The 17797-nt window shown below is 54.3% G+C and overlaps 1 protein-coding gene across 1 annotated transcript in view; it reads left to right on the top strand.

Moving 5' to 3' along the window:
- LOC115399677 (ninein-like protein) overlaps positions 1-17797 on the top strand; it is a 65514-nt gene that overhangs the window by 20243 nt on the left and 27474 nt on the right. Inside the window, exons 9-11 of the mRNA XM_030107201.1 lie at positions 3894-4030; positions 8354-8494; positions 8576-8750. Of these exons, the coding sequence (XP_029963061.1) occupies positions 3894-4030; positions 8354-8494; positions 8576-8750 (453 nt within the window). The remainder of the gene's footprint in view (positions 1-3893; positions 4031-8353; positions 8495-8575; positions 8751-17797) is intronic.

Genomic DNA, 17797 nt, shown 5'->3' with positions numbered 1-17797 from the left:
GGCTGGATTCCCTGAGCTTGATCTGAGGAAAGCGCTTCACTGATTTTACCTCTAATGGTTATGATTTTATCATAAAGAATTTAAGAAAGTCATGGCAGTTTAAAGATTCTGGGATTACTGGTTCCACTACAGTATGACTGTTTGTCAGTCTGGCTACAGTGTTGAATAGAAACCGAGGGTTATTTTTGTTTATTTCTATTAAACAAGAGTAATATAATGTCTTGGCTTTAAAAAGAGTTTGTTTATAGCTTAGCAAGCTACATTTCCAGGCCTTCAGAGATTGTTCTGATTTAGATTTACGCCACAGTCTTTCTAATTGCCGAGTTTTTTGTTTGAGAACACGGGTTTCAGAATTAAACCATGGAGCAACGCGCCTGGGTCGATTGGTTTTCAGCTGCAGCGGAGCCACTACGTCAAGGGCAGATTTTAGTGAGTGCATAGCACTGTCAACAAACTGATCACTATTATCACCACTGGTCAATAAGCTCATTTCTGTGAGTTCACAAGATAATGCAGCAAATGCAGGCTGGATCAATTCTTTGTACCGAGCCACAGATTTTTCAGATAATGTCCGTATCAGCTGAATTTTATCTTTTTGAGCAGAGTAGTCTTCAATCAAAACCTGAAAAGTAATTAAGAAATGGTCTGAGAGTATGGGGTTCTGAGGGAGAACATTTAGGTCACTGACTTCTATCCCATATGTTAAGACCAGATCCAGGGTGTGCTTGTGACTATGAGTGGATTCATCAACATTTTGAGTGAAACCGATACTATCTAATACTGCAATAAACGCATTACTCAGACTGTCACCAGAATCATCCACATGGATGTTAAAGTCACCTATTATAAGGATCTTGTTATGAGTCAATACTATATTGCCTAAAAACTCTGAGAACTCACTTAAAAAGTCAGAGTAAGGACCAGGAGGTCGATACACAATAATTAATAGCACAGCTTTTTGATTCTTCCAATTTGGACAAGTAAGCGTTAGTATTAAGCTTTCAAAAGAGTTGAATTTAACATTAGTTTTGGGTTTAAGAAGAAGACTGGAGTGGGATATCACTGCCACACCTCCACCTCCACCTGTTGATCTAGCTGTTTGGAAATTAACATAGGTTGGAGGGGTACATTCATTGAGCCTCACATAGTCATCTTGCTGGAGCCAAGTTTCTGTTAGAGCAAGGAGATCAATGTTATTGTCACCGATAAGGTCATTAACTAACAGAGATTTAGTGGAGATCGCTCTAATGTTTAGTAGACCACATTTTATGTATTTCCTACTGGAAGAGTTATTCTGTCTTGTACAGGTGTTAAGCTTTTTACCCATTGACTTTTTTTTAATGCTTTGAGCACTTTGGACAGACTCAGTCTCTGTTAGCCTAGGTAAACCTCCATGCTTGACTTGTAAAAATCCGGGAGCAGGATTAGTGACGGGATCAACAAGATCAACAGAGGAGCGTTCTACAGGACTGCTCTGCGCCCGGGGCTCATAGCTGGATTGTCAATTTAGGGTACGAAGCCGATCAGCCATATTGCGAGCTAAAAGGGCTGCACCATCCAAAGTTGGGTGGATGCCGTCCCTGCGGATGAGTCCAGGCTTTCCCCAGAAGGTGCACCAGTTGTTTAGAAAAATAACTCCGTTTTCCTCACTCCATCTCGACAACCAGCGATTGAATGATGAAAGTCGGCTATACATTTCATCATTGACCAAATTGGGCAGGGGACCAGAGAATATTACGGCATCAGACATCGACTTGGCCAATTCACACACCGAGGCTACTTGTAATTTGAGCACCTCTGATTGTCTCCGCCGGGCATCATTACCGCCTGCGTGAATCACGACTCGACAGAATCTCCTACCTTCCTGTTTTAAAAGCCTAAGGTTCCCCTCGATGTCCCCCACTCTGGCCCCCGGGTAACACATAACCTTCACCGCTGGCAGCTTCACGTCTCTCACTATAGAGCTGCCAATCACCAGCGTGTCCAGTTCAGCCGGCGTGTCGTCGCTGAGGGGAGAGAACCTATTGCAGACGTGAAGCGGTTCTTGGAGTGCTACGTGGCGGTGCTTAGCACTAGCCTTCCTCCGGACCGTCACAAACCGGTCCTGGTCTTGCCCCGGCTGCTCGGGACACGCTGCGGGGCTAGGCTTGCTAACACTCCTCTCACTGCGGGAGCGGGCTGCGAGCCCTGCCGCTACCTCGCTATAGCTAGCGCTGCCCTGCCCCTCACATCTGCGCAGCCGCTCCTCTAACTCGGTTACCCTGGCCTCCAGCGCTGTCAATACACTGCACTCTACGCAAATACCCCTATCGTCCAGGGAGGCAGGGTTCTGACTCAACATACGGCACACTGAGCAGGAAAGAAAAGAAGACAGAGGGGAGGACGCCACAGCGGTCCCGGCGGACCAAGCTAGTTAGCACGCTAAGCTAGTTAGCACGCCGGTGGCGCTAACGGCAGAGAAGAAATGTAATTCCATGAGATCGCTGGTCAATCGGGGGCGAAAATAACCCTGATTTTTTGATTGCTTCGTGAATTAACAGTAATAGCAAGAGAGAGACAGAGAGAGACAGCGAGCACTTCAGTCGCTCGCAGGCTTCAGCAACACGGAAAACACTCAGCGGAGTGACGTCAGCCACGTTTTTTCATGGTCTGCTGTGGTCCTCCAGGTCCTGGTACCAGATGGTGCCGGACGGTCCCAGGTCCTTCCTGGTACCAGATGGTGCTGGACGGTCCCAGGTCCTGGTACCAGATGGTGCTGTACGGTCCCAGGTCCTGGTACCAGATGGTGCTGGACGGTCCCAGGTCCTTCCTGGTACCAGATGGTGCTGGACAGTCCTAGGTCCTTCCTGGTACCAGATGGTGCCGGACGGTCCCAGGTCCTTCCTGGTTCCAGATGGTGCCGGACGGTCCCAGGTCCTTCCTGGTTCCAGATGGTGCCGGACGGTCCCAGGTCCTTCCTGGTACCAGATGGTGCTGGACGGTCCCAGGTCCTGGTACCAGATGGTGCTGGACGGTCCCAGGTCCTGGTACCAGATGGTGCTGTACGGTCCCAGGTCCTGGTACCAGATGGTGCTGGACGGTCCCAGGTCCTTCCTGGTACCAGATGGTGCTGGACAGTCCTAGGTCCTTCCTGGTACCAGATGGTGCCGGACGGTCCCAGGTCCTTCCTGGTTCCAGATGGTGCCGGACGGTCCCAGGTCCTTCCTGGTTCCAGATGGTGCCGGACGGTCCCAGGTCCTTCCTGGTTCCAGATGGTGCTGTACGGTCCCAGGTCCTGGTACCAGATGGTGCTGGACGGTCCCAGGTCCTGGTACCAGATGGTGCTGGACGGTCCCAGGTCCTTCCTGGTACCAGATGGTGCTGGACGGTCCCAGGTCCTTCCTGGTACCAGATGGTGCTGGACGGTCCCAGGTCCTTCCTGGTACCAGATGGTGCTGGACGGTCCCAGGTCCTGGTACCAGATGGTGCTGGACCATCCCAGGTCCTTCCTGGTACCAGATGGTGCTGGACGGTCCCAGGTCCTTCCTGGTACCAGATGGTGCTGGATGGTCCCAGGTCCTTCCTGGTACCAGCACTGGGCTGATGGTTTGGACTCAGTACCACCAGGACTTTGGGTTCTCCCGGCTTGTAGCTCTTCCCTTTGGAACCTGGACCTGAGCTCTTGGAACCTCAACAGAGGAGAACCGAGAAGTGGTCCGGGTGGAGAGCGGGCCTTTGGGTCCACAACCAGACCAGTACCATGAAGAACCACCAGGAGGGTCTGTGGAAAGAGGGCCTGGTAGTTTTGGCTCCAGGTGGAGCTGCTGAGTCCAGGATGGTGCCGGTTGTCATTGATCCTCGTGGTGGTCCTGGCGGTCCTGGTGGTCCCTCTCATCTGGTGATCTGTCCCCCAGACCCTGGACTTCCCCGTGGACGAGCGTCTCAGCCTGGCAGACCTGACCCTGGCCCTGGACAACGAGCTGCTGGTCAGCGGGAACGGGATCCACCAGGCGGCGCTGCTGTCCTACAAGGACGAGGTCCAGCATCTGCAGTAGGTGCACTCCAGGTCCGGGTCCTGGTCCGGGTCCTGGTCCTGGTCCTGGAGGGTCTCAGTTCTGTCCTAAAGCATCCAGGACAGAGACCCTCCAGCAGAAGTGGAACGAGTACGAAAATATCATACTCAAGTACAAGCACTGTTACTCTGATGGGATTTTACTTAAGTACAAGTAAAGTAACCAGTCAAAAAATCTACTCAAGTAAAAGTAAACGATTTAAAATGTACTTGAGTAAAAGTAAAAAGTAACTTTTTAAAGCAGGTGTTTCCTGCCTCTGAACAGACCAGCGGTTCGATTTCAGCAGTGAAGCAGATTCGGTTCCAGGAACCGTCTGAGTTCAGGTCCTCCTGAGTTCAGGTCCTCCTCTGAGTTCAGGTCCTCCTGAGTTCAGGTCCTCCTGAGTTCAGGTCCTCCTCTGAGTTCAGGTCCTCCTGAGTTCAGGTCCTCCTCTGAGTTCAGGTCCTCCTCTGAGTTCAGGTCCTCCTCTGAGTTCAGGTCCTCCTCTGAGTTCAGGTCCTCCTGAGTTCAGGTCCTCCTGAGTTCAGGTCCTCCTGAGTTCAGGTCCTCCTCCTGAGTTCAGGTCCTCCTCCTGAGTTCAGGTCCTCCTGAGTTCAGGTCCTCCTCTGAGTTCAGGTCCTCCTCCTGAGTTCAGGTCCTCCTGAGTTCAGGTCCTCCTGAGTTCAGGTCCTCCTGAGTTCAGGTCCTCCTCCTGAGTTCAGGTCCTCCTCCTGAGTTCAGGTCCTCCTGAGTTCAGGTCCTCCTCTGAGTTCAGGTCCTCCTCCTGAGTTCAGGTCCTCCTCCTGAGTTCAGGTCCTCCTCTGAGTTCAGGTCCTCCTCCTGAGTTCAGGTCCTCCTCTGAGTTCAGGTCCTCCTGAGTTCAGGTCCTCCTCTGAGTTCAGGTCCTCCTCCTGAGTTCAGGTCCTCCTCCTGAGTTCAGGTCCTCCTCCTGAGTTCAGGTCCTCCTCTGAGTTCAGGTCCTCCTGAGTTCAGGTCCTCCTCTGAGTTCAGGTCCTCCTCTGAGTTCAGGTCCTCCTCCTGAGTTCAGGTCCTCCTCCTGAGTTCAGGTCCTCCTCTGAGTTCAGGTCCTCCTCCTGAGTTCAGGTCCTCCTGAGTTCAGGTCCTCCTCTGAGTTCAGGTCCTCCTCCTGAGTTCAGGTCCTCCTGAGTTCAGGTCCTCCTCTGAGTTCAGGTCCTCCTCCTGAGTTCAGGTCCTCCTCCTGAGTTCAGGTCCTCCTCTGAGTTCAGGTCCTCCTCCTGAGTTCAGGTCCTCCTCTGAGTTCAGGTCCTCCTCTGAGTTCAGGTCCTCCTCCTGAGTTCAGGTCCTCCTCTGAGTTCAGGTCCTCCTGAGTTCAGGTCCTCCTCTGAGTTCAGGTCCTCCTCTGAGTTCAGGTCCTCCTCCTGAGTTCAGGTCCTCCTCTGAGTTCAGGTCCTCCTGAGTTCAGGTCCTCCTCCTGAGTTCAGGTCCTCCTGAGTTCAGGTCCTCCTCTGAGTTCTGTGATGTACTGATAAACATCAGACTTTAAAGAAGTGAAGAAAACCCAAAACTCCTGATCTCAGTGAATCAGCATCATCCGTCCGACCAATGAAAGAAAAGTGTTTTTAATACAAAAAAGTCGACCTTCAAATAATTCTGTTCACTGATGCTCTCGGTCCTCGGTGGGGAGTCCAGCAGCCTGGAGGCAGTCACCTGAGGTTCTGCTGAGGTTCTGCTGAGGTTCTGGAGGCCCGGGATGCTTCCATAGCCTGAAGCTCATCACAGTGGGGGGTCTGCTGACTCTCAGCCTCCTCTTTACAGTATCCCACAGATCCTCTCTGGGTTCAGGTCACAGCAGGACCAGGGTCAGTGGTTCTGGTTCTGTGAGCAGGGCCAGGTCCTGCTGAAAAATGAAACCTTCATCTCCATAAAGCTTCTCAGCAGAAGCAGCAGGAAGCGCTCCAGAACCTCCTGCTTGCAGCTGCACTGACCTGCCCTGGATGAAACCCGGTGGACCCCCCAGCAGCTGACTGGCCCCCAGACCAGCACTGACTGGGTCCTGGACTCTGGACTTCTCCCCAGTCTTCCTCCAGACTCTGGCTCCTTGATTTCTGAATGACCTGCAGAATCTGCTTTCATCTGAAAAAGTCCTTTGGACCCCTGAGCAGTCCAGTCTGCTTTTCTGGACCCGGGTCGGGAGCTTCTGCCGCTGGTTCTGGTTCAGAGTGTCTTGACCTTTAGCCCATTTCCTGCACACGCCTGTGCACGGTGGCTCTGGATGGTTCTACTACAGACTCGGCCCTGCTTCTGCGGGTCCCCTGAGCTCTGGAACCAACCCGTCTCCACAGTCCTCCTCAGGGTCTGTCACCTCATCTGGTCCCACTGAGGGGCCTTGAAGCACTCTGGGAACAGAAATGTCTTCCTGTTCTTCCCCTCTGGGGGACCGAATCTGTACGCGATGCCGCTTTAACTGGGGAAGTGACGTCACAGAAATGGCTGGACCGCTGCACCTCGGACTGCTGCACCTCGGACCGCTGCACCTCGGACCGCTGCACCTCGGACCGCTGCACCTCGGACCGCTGCACCACGGACCGCTGCACCTCGGACCACTGCACCTCGGACCGCTGCACCTCGGACCGCTGCACCACGGACCGCTGCACCTCGGACCGCTGCACCTCGGACCGCTGCACCTCGGACCGCTGCACCTCGGACCGCTGCACCTCGGACCGCTGCACCACGGACCGCTGCACCTTGGACCGCTGCATCTTGGACCTCGCCCCTACTGCCCAGCTGCGAAGGAGAGGATCATGGCCGACCTGAGAGAAGACGTCCGCCGGCTGTGGAATGAGCTCAGGGAGAAGGACGACCTGCTGGAGAAGGCCCGGACGCTGACGATCAACCAATCTATGGTCATATCGTCATTCATGGCCGCCGTCGCCTCGGCACCCTGCGCTCCTTCCTGCTCCACACCGGAGCACCGCTCCTGGGCTGAGGTGGTAGTGCGAGGCCTCGGCCCACCGCGGCTCCGCCGCCACTCCCCCTCTCCAACCGCCGCCTCGCCCTGACGCAGCACGACGGCGACGACACGGGGGACGATGAAGGCCGGCGGTCTGCTGCGGCTGTTACCGCACCCTCCGGTGGATCCTGGCCCGCCGCCAGGATCTTAACAACCCGGAAAGCAGGCCGCCCGACGCCGCTACGGTCCTCCGTCCTGCTGGGCCCCAGCCTCGCCGCTCCGCCGCGGCCCCGGAGCTGGAGCGAGTCCCGAGCAGCAGCATCCCGGGCTTCCACCTCCGGCGCCGGAGGCTGATTATGGAGGCAGTGAGGAGGCGCTCCGGGAGCCACTGCTGCCCCAGGGAGACCCAGAGAGACCCAGGACCACCGCCCCAGGGAGACCCAGAGAGACCCAGGACCACCGCCCCAGGGAGACCCAGAGAGACCCAGGACCACCGCCCCAGGGAGACCCAGAGAGACCCAGGACCACCGCCCCAGGGAGACCCAGGACCACCGCCCCAGGGAGACCCAGAGAGACCCAGGACCACCGCCCCAGGGAGACCCAGAGAGACCCAGGACCACCGCCCCAGGGAGACCCAGAGAGACCCAGGACCACCGCCTCAGGAGACCCAGAGAGACCCAGGACCACCGCCCCAGGGAGACCCAGAGAGACCCAGGACCACCGCCCCAGGGAGACCCAGAGAGACCCAGGACCACCGCCCCAGGGAGACCCAGAGAGACCCAGGACCACCGCCCCAGGGAGACCCAGAGAGACCCAGGACCACCGCCCCAGGGAGACCCAGAGAGACCCAGGACCACCGCCCCAGGGAGACCCAGAGAGACCCAGGACCACCGCCTCAGGGAGACCCAGAGAGACCCAGGACCACCGCCCCAGGGAGACCCAGAGAGACCCAGGACCACCGCCCCAGGGAGACCCAGAGAGACCCAGGACCACCGCCTCAGGGTCAGGGTTAGGGTTCGGCTGCTGCGCTGTGCCGGCAGAGCGCTCCCTGGCCCGGGACACCCACGTCACGCCCCGCCCTTCCTCGCCCCGGGTACCAATGTCTGTGTCCCAGTGTCCCAGTGTCTCATGTCTCATGTGCCAGTGTCTCATGTCTCAGTGTCCCAGTGTCTCATGTCTCATGTCTCAGTGTCTCATGTCCCAGTGTCTCATGTCCCAGTGTCCCAGTGGACGGCGGCAGGCGGAGACATGCGGCACCAACAAGTCCCTCAGTCGTCCTTCAGTGTCTCCTGTTCAGAAGACGAGACGGACGTCCACTGTCCTCAGGAGAGACGTCCGGGTGGCCCGGGGCCTCAGGGTGCTCAGTGTCTGTCTCTTGTCTCCGGTCCAGGGACATGTTGGACGCCGCCCGCCGGCAGAGGGACAGGCTGAGGACGGACCTGGACCGGTCCGACCTCCGGAACCTGCAGCTGGTCCGGGAGGCGGAGGACCGGCAGGCCGGCCTGGAGACCCGGACCCGGACCCGGATCAGGTAGACCGCCTCCCCGGTCTGACCCGGACCCCGGGACCCCGGGACCCCGGGGGGACCGGCCTGACCCCGTCCGTCCCGCAGGGCCCTGGAGCGGGACTGCCGGGACCGGGTCTGGGCGGCCCGCCTGCAGGCGGAGCAGGAGAGCGAGGCGCTGCTGGAGCAGGCGCGGCGGGACAGCGAGGCGCTGCTGGAGGAGCTGGCGCCGCTGCGGCGGCGGGAGGCGGAGCTAAAGGAGGAGCTGAGCGCCGCCGCCAGGGTGAGTCCGGTCTGACCCCGCCCACATCCTGGACCCGGCCAGAGTCCAGCAGAGACCAGCAGGACTGAGACCAGCAGAGACCAGCAGAGACCAGCAGAGACCAGCAGAGACCAGGAGAGACCAGCAGAGACCAGCAGAGACCAGGAGAGACCAGCAGAGACCAGCAGAGACCAGGAGAGACCAGCAGGACTGAGTCCAGCAGAGACCAGCAGAGACCAGCAGGACTGAGACCAGCAGAGACCAGCAGAGACCAGCAGAGACCAGCAGGGACCAGGAGAGACCAGCAGGACTGAGACCAGCAGGGACCAGCAGAGACCAGCAGGACTGAGACCAGCAGGGACCAGCAGAGACCAGCAGGACTGAGACCAGCAGAGACCAGCAGAGACCAACAGGACTGAGACCAGGAGAGACCAGCAGGACTGAGACCAGCAGGACTGAGACCAGCAGGGACCAGCAGAGACCAGCAGGACTGAGACCAGCAGAGACCAGCAGAGACCAACAGGACTGAGACCAGGAGAGACCAGCAGGACTGAGACCAGCAGAGACCAGCAGAGACCAGTAGGACTGAGACCAGTAGAGACCAGCAGGACCAGCAGGACTGAGACCAGCAGAGACCAGCAGAGACCAGCAGGACTGAGACCAGGAGAGACCAGCAGGACCAGCAGGACTGAGACCAGCAGAGACCAGCAGAGACCAGCAGGACTGAGACCAGCAGAGACCAGCAGAGACCAGCAGGACTGAGACCAGGAGAGACCAGCAGGACCAGCAGGACTGAGACCAGTAGAGACCAGCAGGACCAGCAGGACTGAGACCAGCAGAGACCAGCAGGACCAGCAGGACTGAGACCAGCAGGGACCAGCAGAGACCAGTAGAGACCAGCAGGACCAGCAGGACTGAGACCAGTAGAGACCAGCAGGACTGAGACCAGCAGGGACCAGCAGAGACCAGCAGGACTGAGACCAGGAGAGACCAGCAGGACCAGCAGGACTGAGACCAGCAGAGACCAGCAGAGACCAGCAGGACTGAGACCAGTAGAGACCAGCAGGACCAGCAGGACTGAGACCAGCAGAGACCAGCAGGACCAGCAGGACTGAGACCAGCAGGGACCAGTAGAGACCAGTAGAGACCAGCAGGACCAGCAGGACTGAGACCAGTAGAGACCAGCAGGACTGAGACCAGCAGGGACCAGCAGGAGGCGCTGCTTCACGGCGTCACTGACGCCTGCAGTGGATGTAAGGTGTGGACTTGGACGGACGCGTGTTCGTCCACTCAGGACGCGGCAGCTCCCTGGCGGGAGTGGGAGGAGCTTCTGCGTCCTGTCTTCATGTCTTCATGTCTTCATGTCTCTGGAAAGCCGAAAGAGTCACAATTCGCCACTAATCCAACGTGTCTGATCCTTAAGATGCCGTAAAAAACGTCCGTTTTTAAATGAAACGCAGTAAAAAATGTCCGTTTTAAACCAGCAAAACGCGCGTTTTTTAGGCGTTTTGTAAGATGTTAATGACTCCGCCCTCTGAAAGACACAGCCAATCAGCTTAATGTTTCTGAAGCCAGTCAGCACAGAGCGGCGAGGCCACAGCAATGATCCAAGAGACTTCAGCTCCTCTGCCGGAGGAAATGACTGAAATTCAGAGGATTCAAATGTGGATCTGCACGAATTAAAACATCTATTTGAGACGCCAGTCGTGACACTTTCTCCCACGTCCAGCAGTGATCAGCATCACCGTCTGCCATGGAATCAGAGGATTCAATTAAAATACCGATCTGCACGGATCACCGTGGCTCCGTGAAAGCAGTTACAAAAAATGACCTGCAGAGGGCGCCCTGTAGCGATCTCCTCATCACTCCGAGTTTAAACACTTAATGTCTTAAATAATCAATAGATGTGTTGATATGCTGAACAATAAAAACATCTCCTGTGGTTATTTCTAATGAATCCAGCCTCTTCATCTGGGATCAGCGGAGGAACACAATGCAGATTATTGTCATCAGTGTTTCCCCTGCCATTATATTAGGGGGGCGCCCCCCCCCCCCCCCCCCAGAAGGTCAAGTTAAATTAAAATAATTGTTACTTTTTTACACACAAACTTCAGTTTTCCTGCATAAAGGCCGCTCCTCATGCTGTCCTGACGAGACGCGCCGCTGCAGGCTAGTGTGTGTCTGGAGGAGGACAGCCTCACTGCTCCAGCTGAGCGTCAAACAAACCCCCCACAGGCGCTCTCGGCGGTGGAACACCGTCCATCCCTCTTTATTTGCCATGTGGAACTCGGCCGAATTATCAGAAGAATCAGGAGGAAAATGCTGGTATGAGGCACAAACTGAAACCAGGAGCGCAAATATGACGAAAATGAAAGTGAAACTTAAATCGCGAGTTTTGTCGGTGCAGCGTTTCAGCCAGCTGGGCGTTTTTCAGGCTGAAAACACACAAAATAAAGTACATTTTCCTTCAACACACAATCTGGATTAATGAAGGCCAGTAGGAGGCGCCGTGCGGCCTGACTGGATTCAGGCTGTTCTGGAGACAGGATGGAGTTTGAGAAGTGAGCGCTCATAAGAAACTTCCATTTTTCATCTGCTCTGCTATTGGTGTGTGTGTGTGTGTGTGTGTGTGTATGTGTGTATGTGTGTATGTGTGTGTGTGTGTGTGTGTGTGTGTGTGTGTGTGTGTGTGTGTGTGTGTGTGTGTGTGTGTGTGTGTGTGTGTGTGTTGGGGGGCAGTCTTGGTAAAGACTTGGTATTTTAAGCCATTATGAATCATATTTGATCAATTGTAAAATTATTTATGTAACACACACATTTTGAATGGAATCAGCAGACTTCAAATGAGCCATTTTAACCACGATTAACCGCGATTAACTCCAGGATTGGGGTGCAATTAATTGTTGGCCAGCTGTAATTAGAAATGAAAAAAGAAGAACATATTATGCCCCCCCCCCCCCGCAAGGGGTCAATCCTAGGGGAAACACTGGTCATGTTACTATTTCCATGTTTTTACTATGTAAATATCATAAAACCAGGACAACAGCTCGCTTCAATGCACATTTGAAACGTACTTCTGACAGAGAAGCATCATAATTCATTTCCACAGATGACATGAACTCTGGACCATGACAGTCAGAATGGTCTTATTGTTGTTATACAGTTGGAGAGTTTCTATTTTCCAGTGCAGGTACAAGAAATATAAGAATATAACAAATACACAATATAAATATCACGAAGGATTAATATTTTTTTTAAATGTGAAAGAATTTTAAAGAGTTGTTTAAACCACTACTGCCACCCCGTGGTTAAAATGCGTAACATCACCTTATGAGCAGGACCTGCTGGCAGATCCGATGTGGCGCTAAACCAGACTGTCTGTGCCAGTGGCTTCAGCCCCCGAAAACAATCTCAAGCCCCCTTAAATAATTTGGTGTTTTTATTTATTTATTTATTTTTTTACAAAAACGTGCAGACAAATTCAGTGTAAGGTGCCCAGAGTATGAGTTTAAATAAATAATCATATAACCTGTCATTATTAACGCTAATATGATCACAGATCTGTCGGTTTCCCTTGACTTCCCAGTGAGGCGGAGCCCCGTCAGAGCGCCATCAGTCCGTTCCACCGGTTCATACAGAGTCGCCCACATCACTGGAACTCCAGTCCAGGTTTTCTCTGCCACCTGGCTTGCTGCGCAGCGCTCAGAGCCTCAGATCAGGAGAAGATTCAGGAAAAATGGATTTACGAAGGTTTTTCAAGAAAGTCAGTATTTATCCCAGCTGGTAGTAACAGCTGGCTCCAGCCCCCGTCTAACGGCAGGAAGCCCCGTGCATTTAATAAAAAATAAAAACCTGGCTGAGACGCTTCAGCTCAGTAGCAGCTAAAAACACGCGGAGCCGACTTGTTCAGTGGATCAGCGGCGGCTGGTGACCATTGCTTTAGGGGGGGCGCAAATTACCTTGGAGGCAAGTTGATGCTGCAAACCGAGCCACTTTAATGTCCGTGCAGTTACAGAGTTAGGAAGAAAGAAAAACTATATAATCAAACACTGTCATCTGTTTGATTTTGGAGAAGTGGTGTGTCTGCCACATCCACAGCTCCACTGTTCACTGTATTGGTCTGTGCAACAACTACACATTGATTATAGAACCAGATAAACAGAAAAAATCACTTTGTTTTTGTTATATGTTCCTTCAGTCTGGGAGAACGAACACATGAAGCTTACTGCAGCCGTCACTCGTTACACTCAGGTATTCTTACCTGCTCTTGTAGAGACTTTGCTGAATTCATTTTCATTATTCCAGTTCCACTTTCACACCATCCTTCTCAGAAGACTCTCTCTCCTCTGCCACTGTGGACGTTCAGGAGTGCAGATGAGACAACAGCAGTGTCCAAACACACCGAAACAACAGAAATAAAACCATTCTAATTGGTTGATGATAAAAAGTGGGAGTGTGTGTGGCGCACAGACCCGATTTGTAAGGAACCAATCAAAATGCAGCATTGAGGCTCTCCACAGGGATCCATTTGTCCGGCGCCCCCATTCGTCTTCTTCTTTGGAATAATGGCGGCTGGCGACCAACAACTGAGGTGCATAGCGCCCCCTGCTGTATCTCTTGGTGAATGTGTCCCGGCGCCGTCAAAACCAGGAAGTGTTATTCATACAGAAATACCTTGAAAAATTATTAAAAAGAAACAAAGTATGCCCTTTTGTATGCACAAGGCTGAAATACAATATTTTACATATATTACACATAAAAATTATACACTCAAAGTTTTATATTTTCTGAAAATTGTGTAGACTGATTGTACTGACTGACCATAAACTGATGAGGGCGGCGCCCCAGCGCCCCCTATTGACCAGCCGCCGCTGCAGTGGATAATAATAATACACTAACAATAATCACTTCACCATCCCTCTTGACCGGTGGGAGTCAGGAGGACAGAGCAGCCGAGCGAGAGGAGGGAGCTCTTCTGGAACGGTGAGTAAAGCAGGACTGGCCTGCAGGCAGCTGATGATCAGCAGCAGGTCTGAAAACAGCCTCGCTTCACCCAAGCTCCATCTGAAACTGAGTTGGGGGGGTTGTTGTTGAATTATTTTCCCTTGAGTGGATTTAAAAGTAACTTTTAAAGGGGACGTTGATCAGTGGACCTCTTTTTAAACCTGTAAACACCATTAAACTGTCTGATACCGATGTGAAACAACGCCACAGTGTCCAGTGATGCGGTTCATGTCTTCGCCCCCAAGCCCTGAAAACGTTCTTCCTGGCTGTGAAGACTCTGGTTCTCTGAGGGTTTTCAAGCCGGACCGTTGAGACGTAGATGTGATCCAGACTTCCTTATATGGTCATGCTGAGACCCGGCCCTGGTTCTCTGTGCCTGGTGTGTGTGTTGGTGTTAGATCCAGAGAACAGGGCTCCTAGAAGATGTTTATTTGGACATCCTGGAAAGGCAGTTTTATTTGGCTTTCCTGAAGACGAAGTCGCCAGGCAGCAGTGGGAATTATTTCTTTTTCCGGGTCAGAAGAAGACAAATCCTCCAGTCTCTGTCTGCCGACGGCATTTTGCACGGCGCCGTTTTGCAGAAGCGGTGAGTTAGAACTTTTCAGTGTCCTGTGTTTATTCTGTTAGCTATAAAAGTTATTTCAGATGGTAAGGTTGGGCGCTCCACGGAATCATCAGCTGATAGGGGAATAGCGCAAAAAGTTAGAATCACCACCAACGTCCGAAATGAACAGCCGCCAGCGGCAGATGAATTTTCTGTTTGGCGAGTGAATAGCGGGGTTATCTGCCACACGGGGCAAGGGGGGAATGTTTTCTACCAATAAGCCTTTGGGACGCAAAGCGTGGGATCACTGCAAGCTGAAAGGAAAACACAGTGCAGCATGTCTGTGGTGCTTCGGAGCTATCCTAGCATCGTGTGCTACACCAAGACGTAGCAGGTTTCCTGTCAGAGCAGCGTCGCTGCAGCAGGTCAGTGAGACACAACCGTCCTGAGGGTTTCTGCCAGACCGTTTCAGTCCGGGCGCCCGGCCCGCGCTAAACTCTGCAGCGCCGCACAAAGGTCAGGGGGAAAATAGCGCCACTAGCAGCTCAGGGTCAGAGAGGTTGATGAGCCCTGCTTATATTCTATGAAAAATCTAAAGGTCGCTTAAAACTTTTACACACTAATGTATCGCTGTTAAATCCGTCCAAAAGCAGCTTCTCAGTTGTTGTTTGCTGTTTGTGAGCGTTGATGCTCGCTCACTACATTCGCTCACATCCTGTGCATCTGCTGGGGGCTCGGCCCCCCCGGTACTCAAACCCGAGTGACGCCTCTGGTCTGCGCTAAACCTGCAGTTATTCCATGGCGGACGGTGATGCTGATCACTGCTGGACGTGGGAGAAAGTGTCACGACTGGCGTCTCAAAATAGATGTTTTAATTCGTGCAGATCCACATTTGAATCCTCTGAATTTCAGTCATTTCCTCCGGCAGAGGAGCTGAAGTCTCTTGGATCGTTGCTGTGGCCTCGCTGCTCTGTGCTGACTGGCTTCAGAAACATTAAGCTGATTGGCTGTGTCTTTCAGAGGGCGGAGTCATTAACATCTTACAAAACGCCTAAAAAACATGCATTTTGCTGGTTTAAAACGTTCGTTTTTTACGGTATTTTATTTAAAAACGGGCGTTTTGAGGATCAGACGCGTTGGATTAGTGGTGAATTGTGACTCTTTCGGCTTTCCATACATGCTGACAGTGGCGGATCCCATGGAGACACTGGCTCGGCTTTATTTAATGAAGAAAGCCAGGAAACGGCGTGGTCAGGCGCCTGGGCGACGTCTTTGGGTTCATCCCGTCCTGCAGCGCCGATCACAACTTGGCGAATGTCACCGTTTGCTCCAGGAGCTGCGTGAGGACGAGGTTCGCTCTCAGCGGGACTTCCGCCGCTCCCGGCCCGGTTTGACGACCTTCTGGCCCGCATCGGCGCTCAGAGCGCTGGTCTGTGATTGGATGACGCTCCGCGTTGGCGCTTCCAAAGTTCAATTTTCCCAACTTCAGGCGTTGACGCCTGTCGCCAACGCTCGGAAAGCGTCGCTGGAAAAGCGGCTGAAGCTCGTCCAGCAGAGGCCCTGATGTAAAGCAACGAACGGTGGGAACGCACCTCCAGTCCAGTCACAAGCTCCGGGACCAGCAGGGACCAGCAGGGACCAGCTGGGACCAGCAGGGACCAGCAGGGACCAGCAGGGACCAGCAGGGACCAGCAGGGACCAGCAGGGACCAGCAGGGACCAGCTGGGACCAGGTTGGGGTCTGGGTCTGGGTCCAGGTCGGGGTCCGGTTTGGATGTTGTTGAGAAGAGAGCAGAGCGAGTGGAGTTGATCGGAGTGAATTAGACCAGAGGAGTGAGATCTGAGCAGGTCTGAGGAGACCTGGTCCTCATAGAGCAGGTCTGAGGAGACCTGGTCCTCATAGAGCAGGTCTGAGGAGACCTGGTCCTCATAGAGCAGGTCTGAGGAGACCTGGTCCTCATAGAGCAGGTCTGAGGAGACCTGGTCCTCATAGAGCAGGTCTGAGGAGACCTGGTCCTCATAGAGCAGGTCTGATCTGGGTCCAGCTCTCTGGAGGGTCCAGGTTTATCATGAAGCCGTTCCAGGCGTCGTCCCTGGATTTGAGCTGATGGAGTCAGGGGTGAACCGGGGTGAGATCTGGACCCGAGACCAGGTGAGATCTGGACCTGAGACCAGGTGAGATCTGGACCCGAGACCAGGTGAGATCTGGACCCGAGACCGGGTGAGATCTGGACCTGAGACCAGGTGAGATCTGGACCCGAGACCGGGGTGAGATCTGGACCTGAGACCAGGTGAGATCTGGACCTGAGACCAGGTGAGATCTGGACCTGAGACCAGGTGAGATCTGGACCTGAGACCAGGTGAGATCTGGACCTGAGACCAGGTGAGATCTGGACCTGAGACCAGGTGAGATCTGGACCTGAGACCAGGTGAGATCTGGACCTGAGACCGGGTGAGATCTGGACCCGAGACCGGGTGAGATCTGGACCTGAGACCAGGTGAGATCTGGACCCGAGACCAGGTGAGATCTGGACCCGAGACCGGGTGAGATCTGGACCCGAGACCAGGTGAGATCTGGACCTGAGACCAGGTGAGATCTGGACCCGAGACCAGGTGAGATCTGGACCCGAGACCGGGTGAGATCTGGACCTGAGACCAGGTGAGATCTGGACCCGAGACCGGGTGAGATCTGGACCCGAGACCAGGTGAGATCTGGACCCGAGACCGGGGTGAGATCTGGACCTGAGACCAGGTGAGATCTGGACCTGAGACCAGGTGAGATCTGGACCTGAGACCAGGTGAGATCTGGACCTGAGACCAGGTGAGATCTGGACCTGAGACCAGGTGAGATCTGGACCTGAGACCGGGTGAGATCTGGACCTGAGACCGGGTGAGATCTGGACCCGAGACCGGGTGAGATCTGGACCCGAGACCGGGTGAGATCTGGACCCGAGACCGGGTGAGATCTGGACCCGAGACCGGGTGAGATCTGGACCCGAGACCGGGTGAGATCTGGACCCGAGACCGGGGTGAGATCTGGACCCGAGACCAGGTGAGATCTGGACCCGAGACCAGGTGAGATCTGGACCCGAGACCGGGTGAGATCTGGACCCGAGACCAGGTGAGATCTGGACCTGAGACCAGGTGAGATCTGGACCTGAGACCAGGTGAGATCTGGACCTGAGACCTGGAGCCTCCTGCTTCCTTCCTGCAGTGGACCAGTGGACTGTCCTCCGACCTGCACCCTGGTCCTCATGTAGGGAAGACCCGCCCCCTTTGTCCTGAACCTGGTCTGCTTCAGCTCGCCGGTTCCGTTCTGGACCTGGTTCTGATATCTGGACTGAGGACTGCGGGACGTGAAGCCCTGGTCTTCACTCTGACGGCCCGTCCTCCGACGGGGGGCTAGAAAGACCATCGGGACCATCGTCTCTGTGTGGACTGAGAATGTGACGGTTCTCCAGGGACAGACCTGGACAAGACCGGAAGGTCTCAGGAGACCAGATCCGGCAGGAGGACCAGGG

This window comes from Salarias fasciatus, chromosome 13, assembly GCF_902148845.1.
Source record: "Salarias fasciatus chromosome 13, fSalaFa1.1, whole genome shotgun sequence".
Taxonomy (NCBI): Eukaryota; Metazoa; Chordata; class Actinopteri; order Blenniiformes; family Blenniidae; genus Salarias; species Salarias fasciatus.
This window is presented reverse-complemented; position numbering and strand designations above follow the sequence as displayed.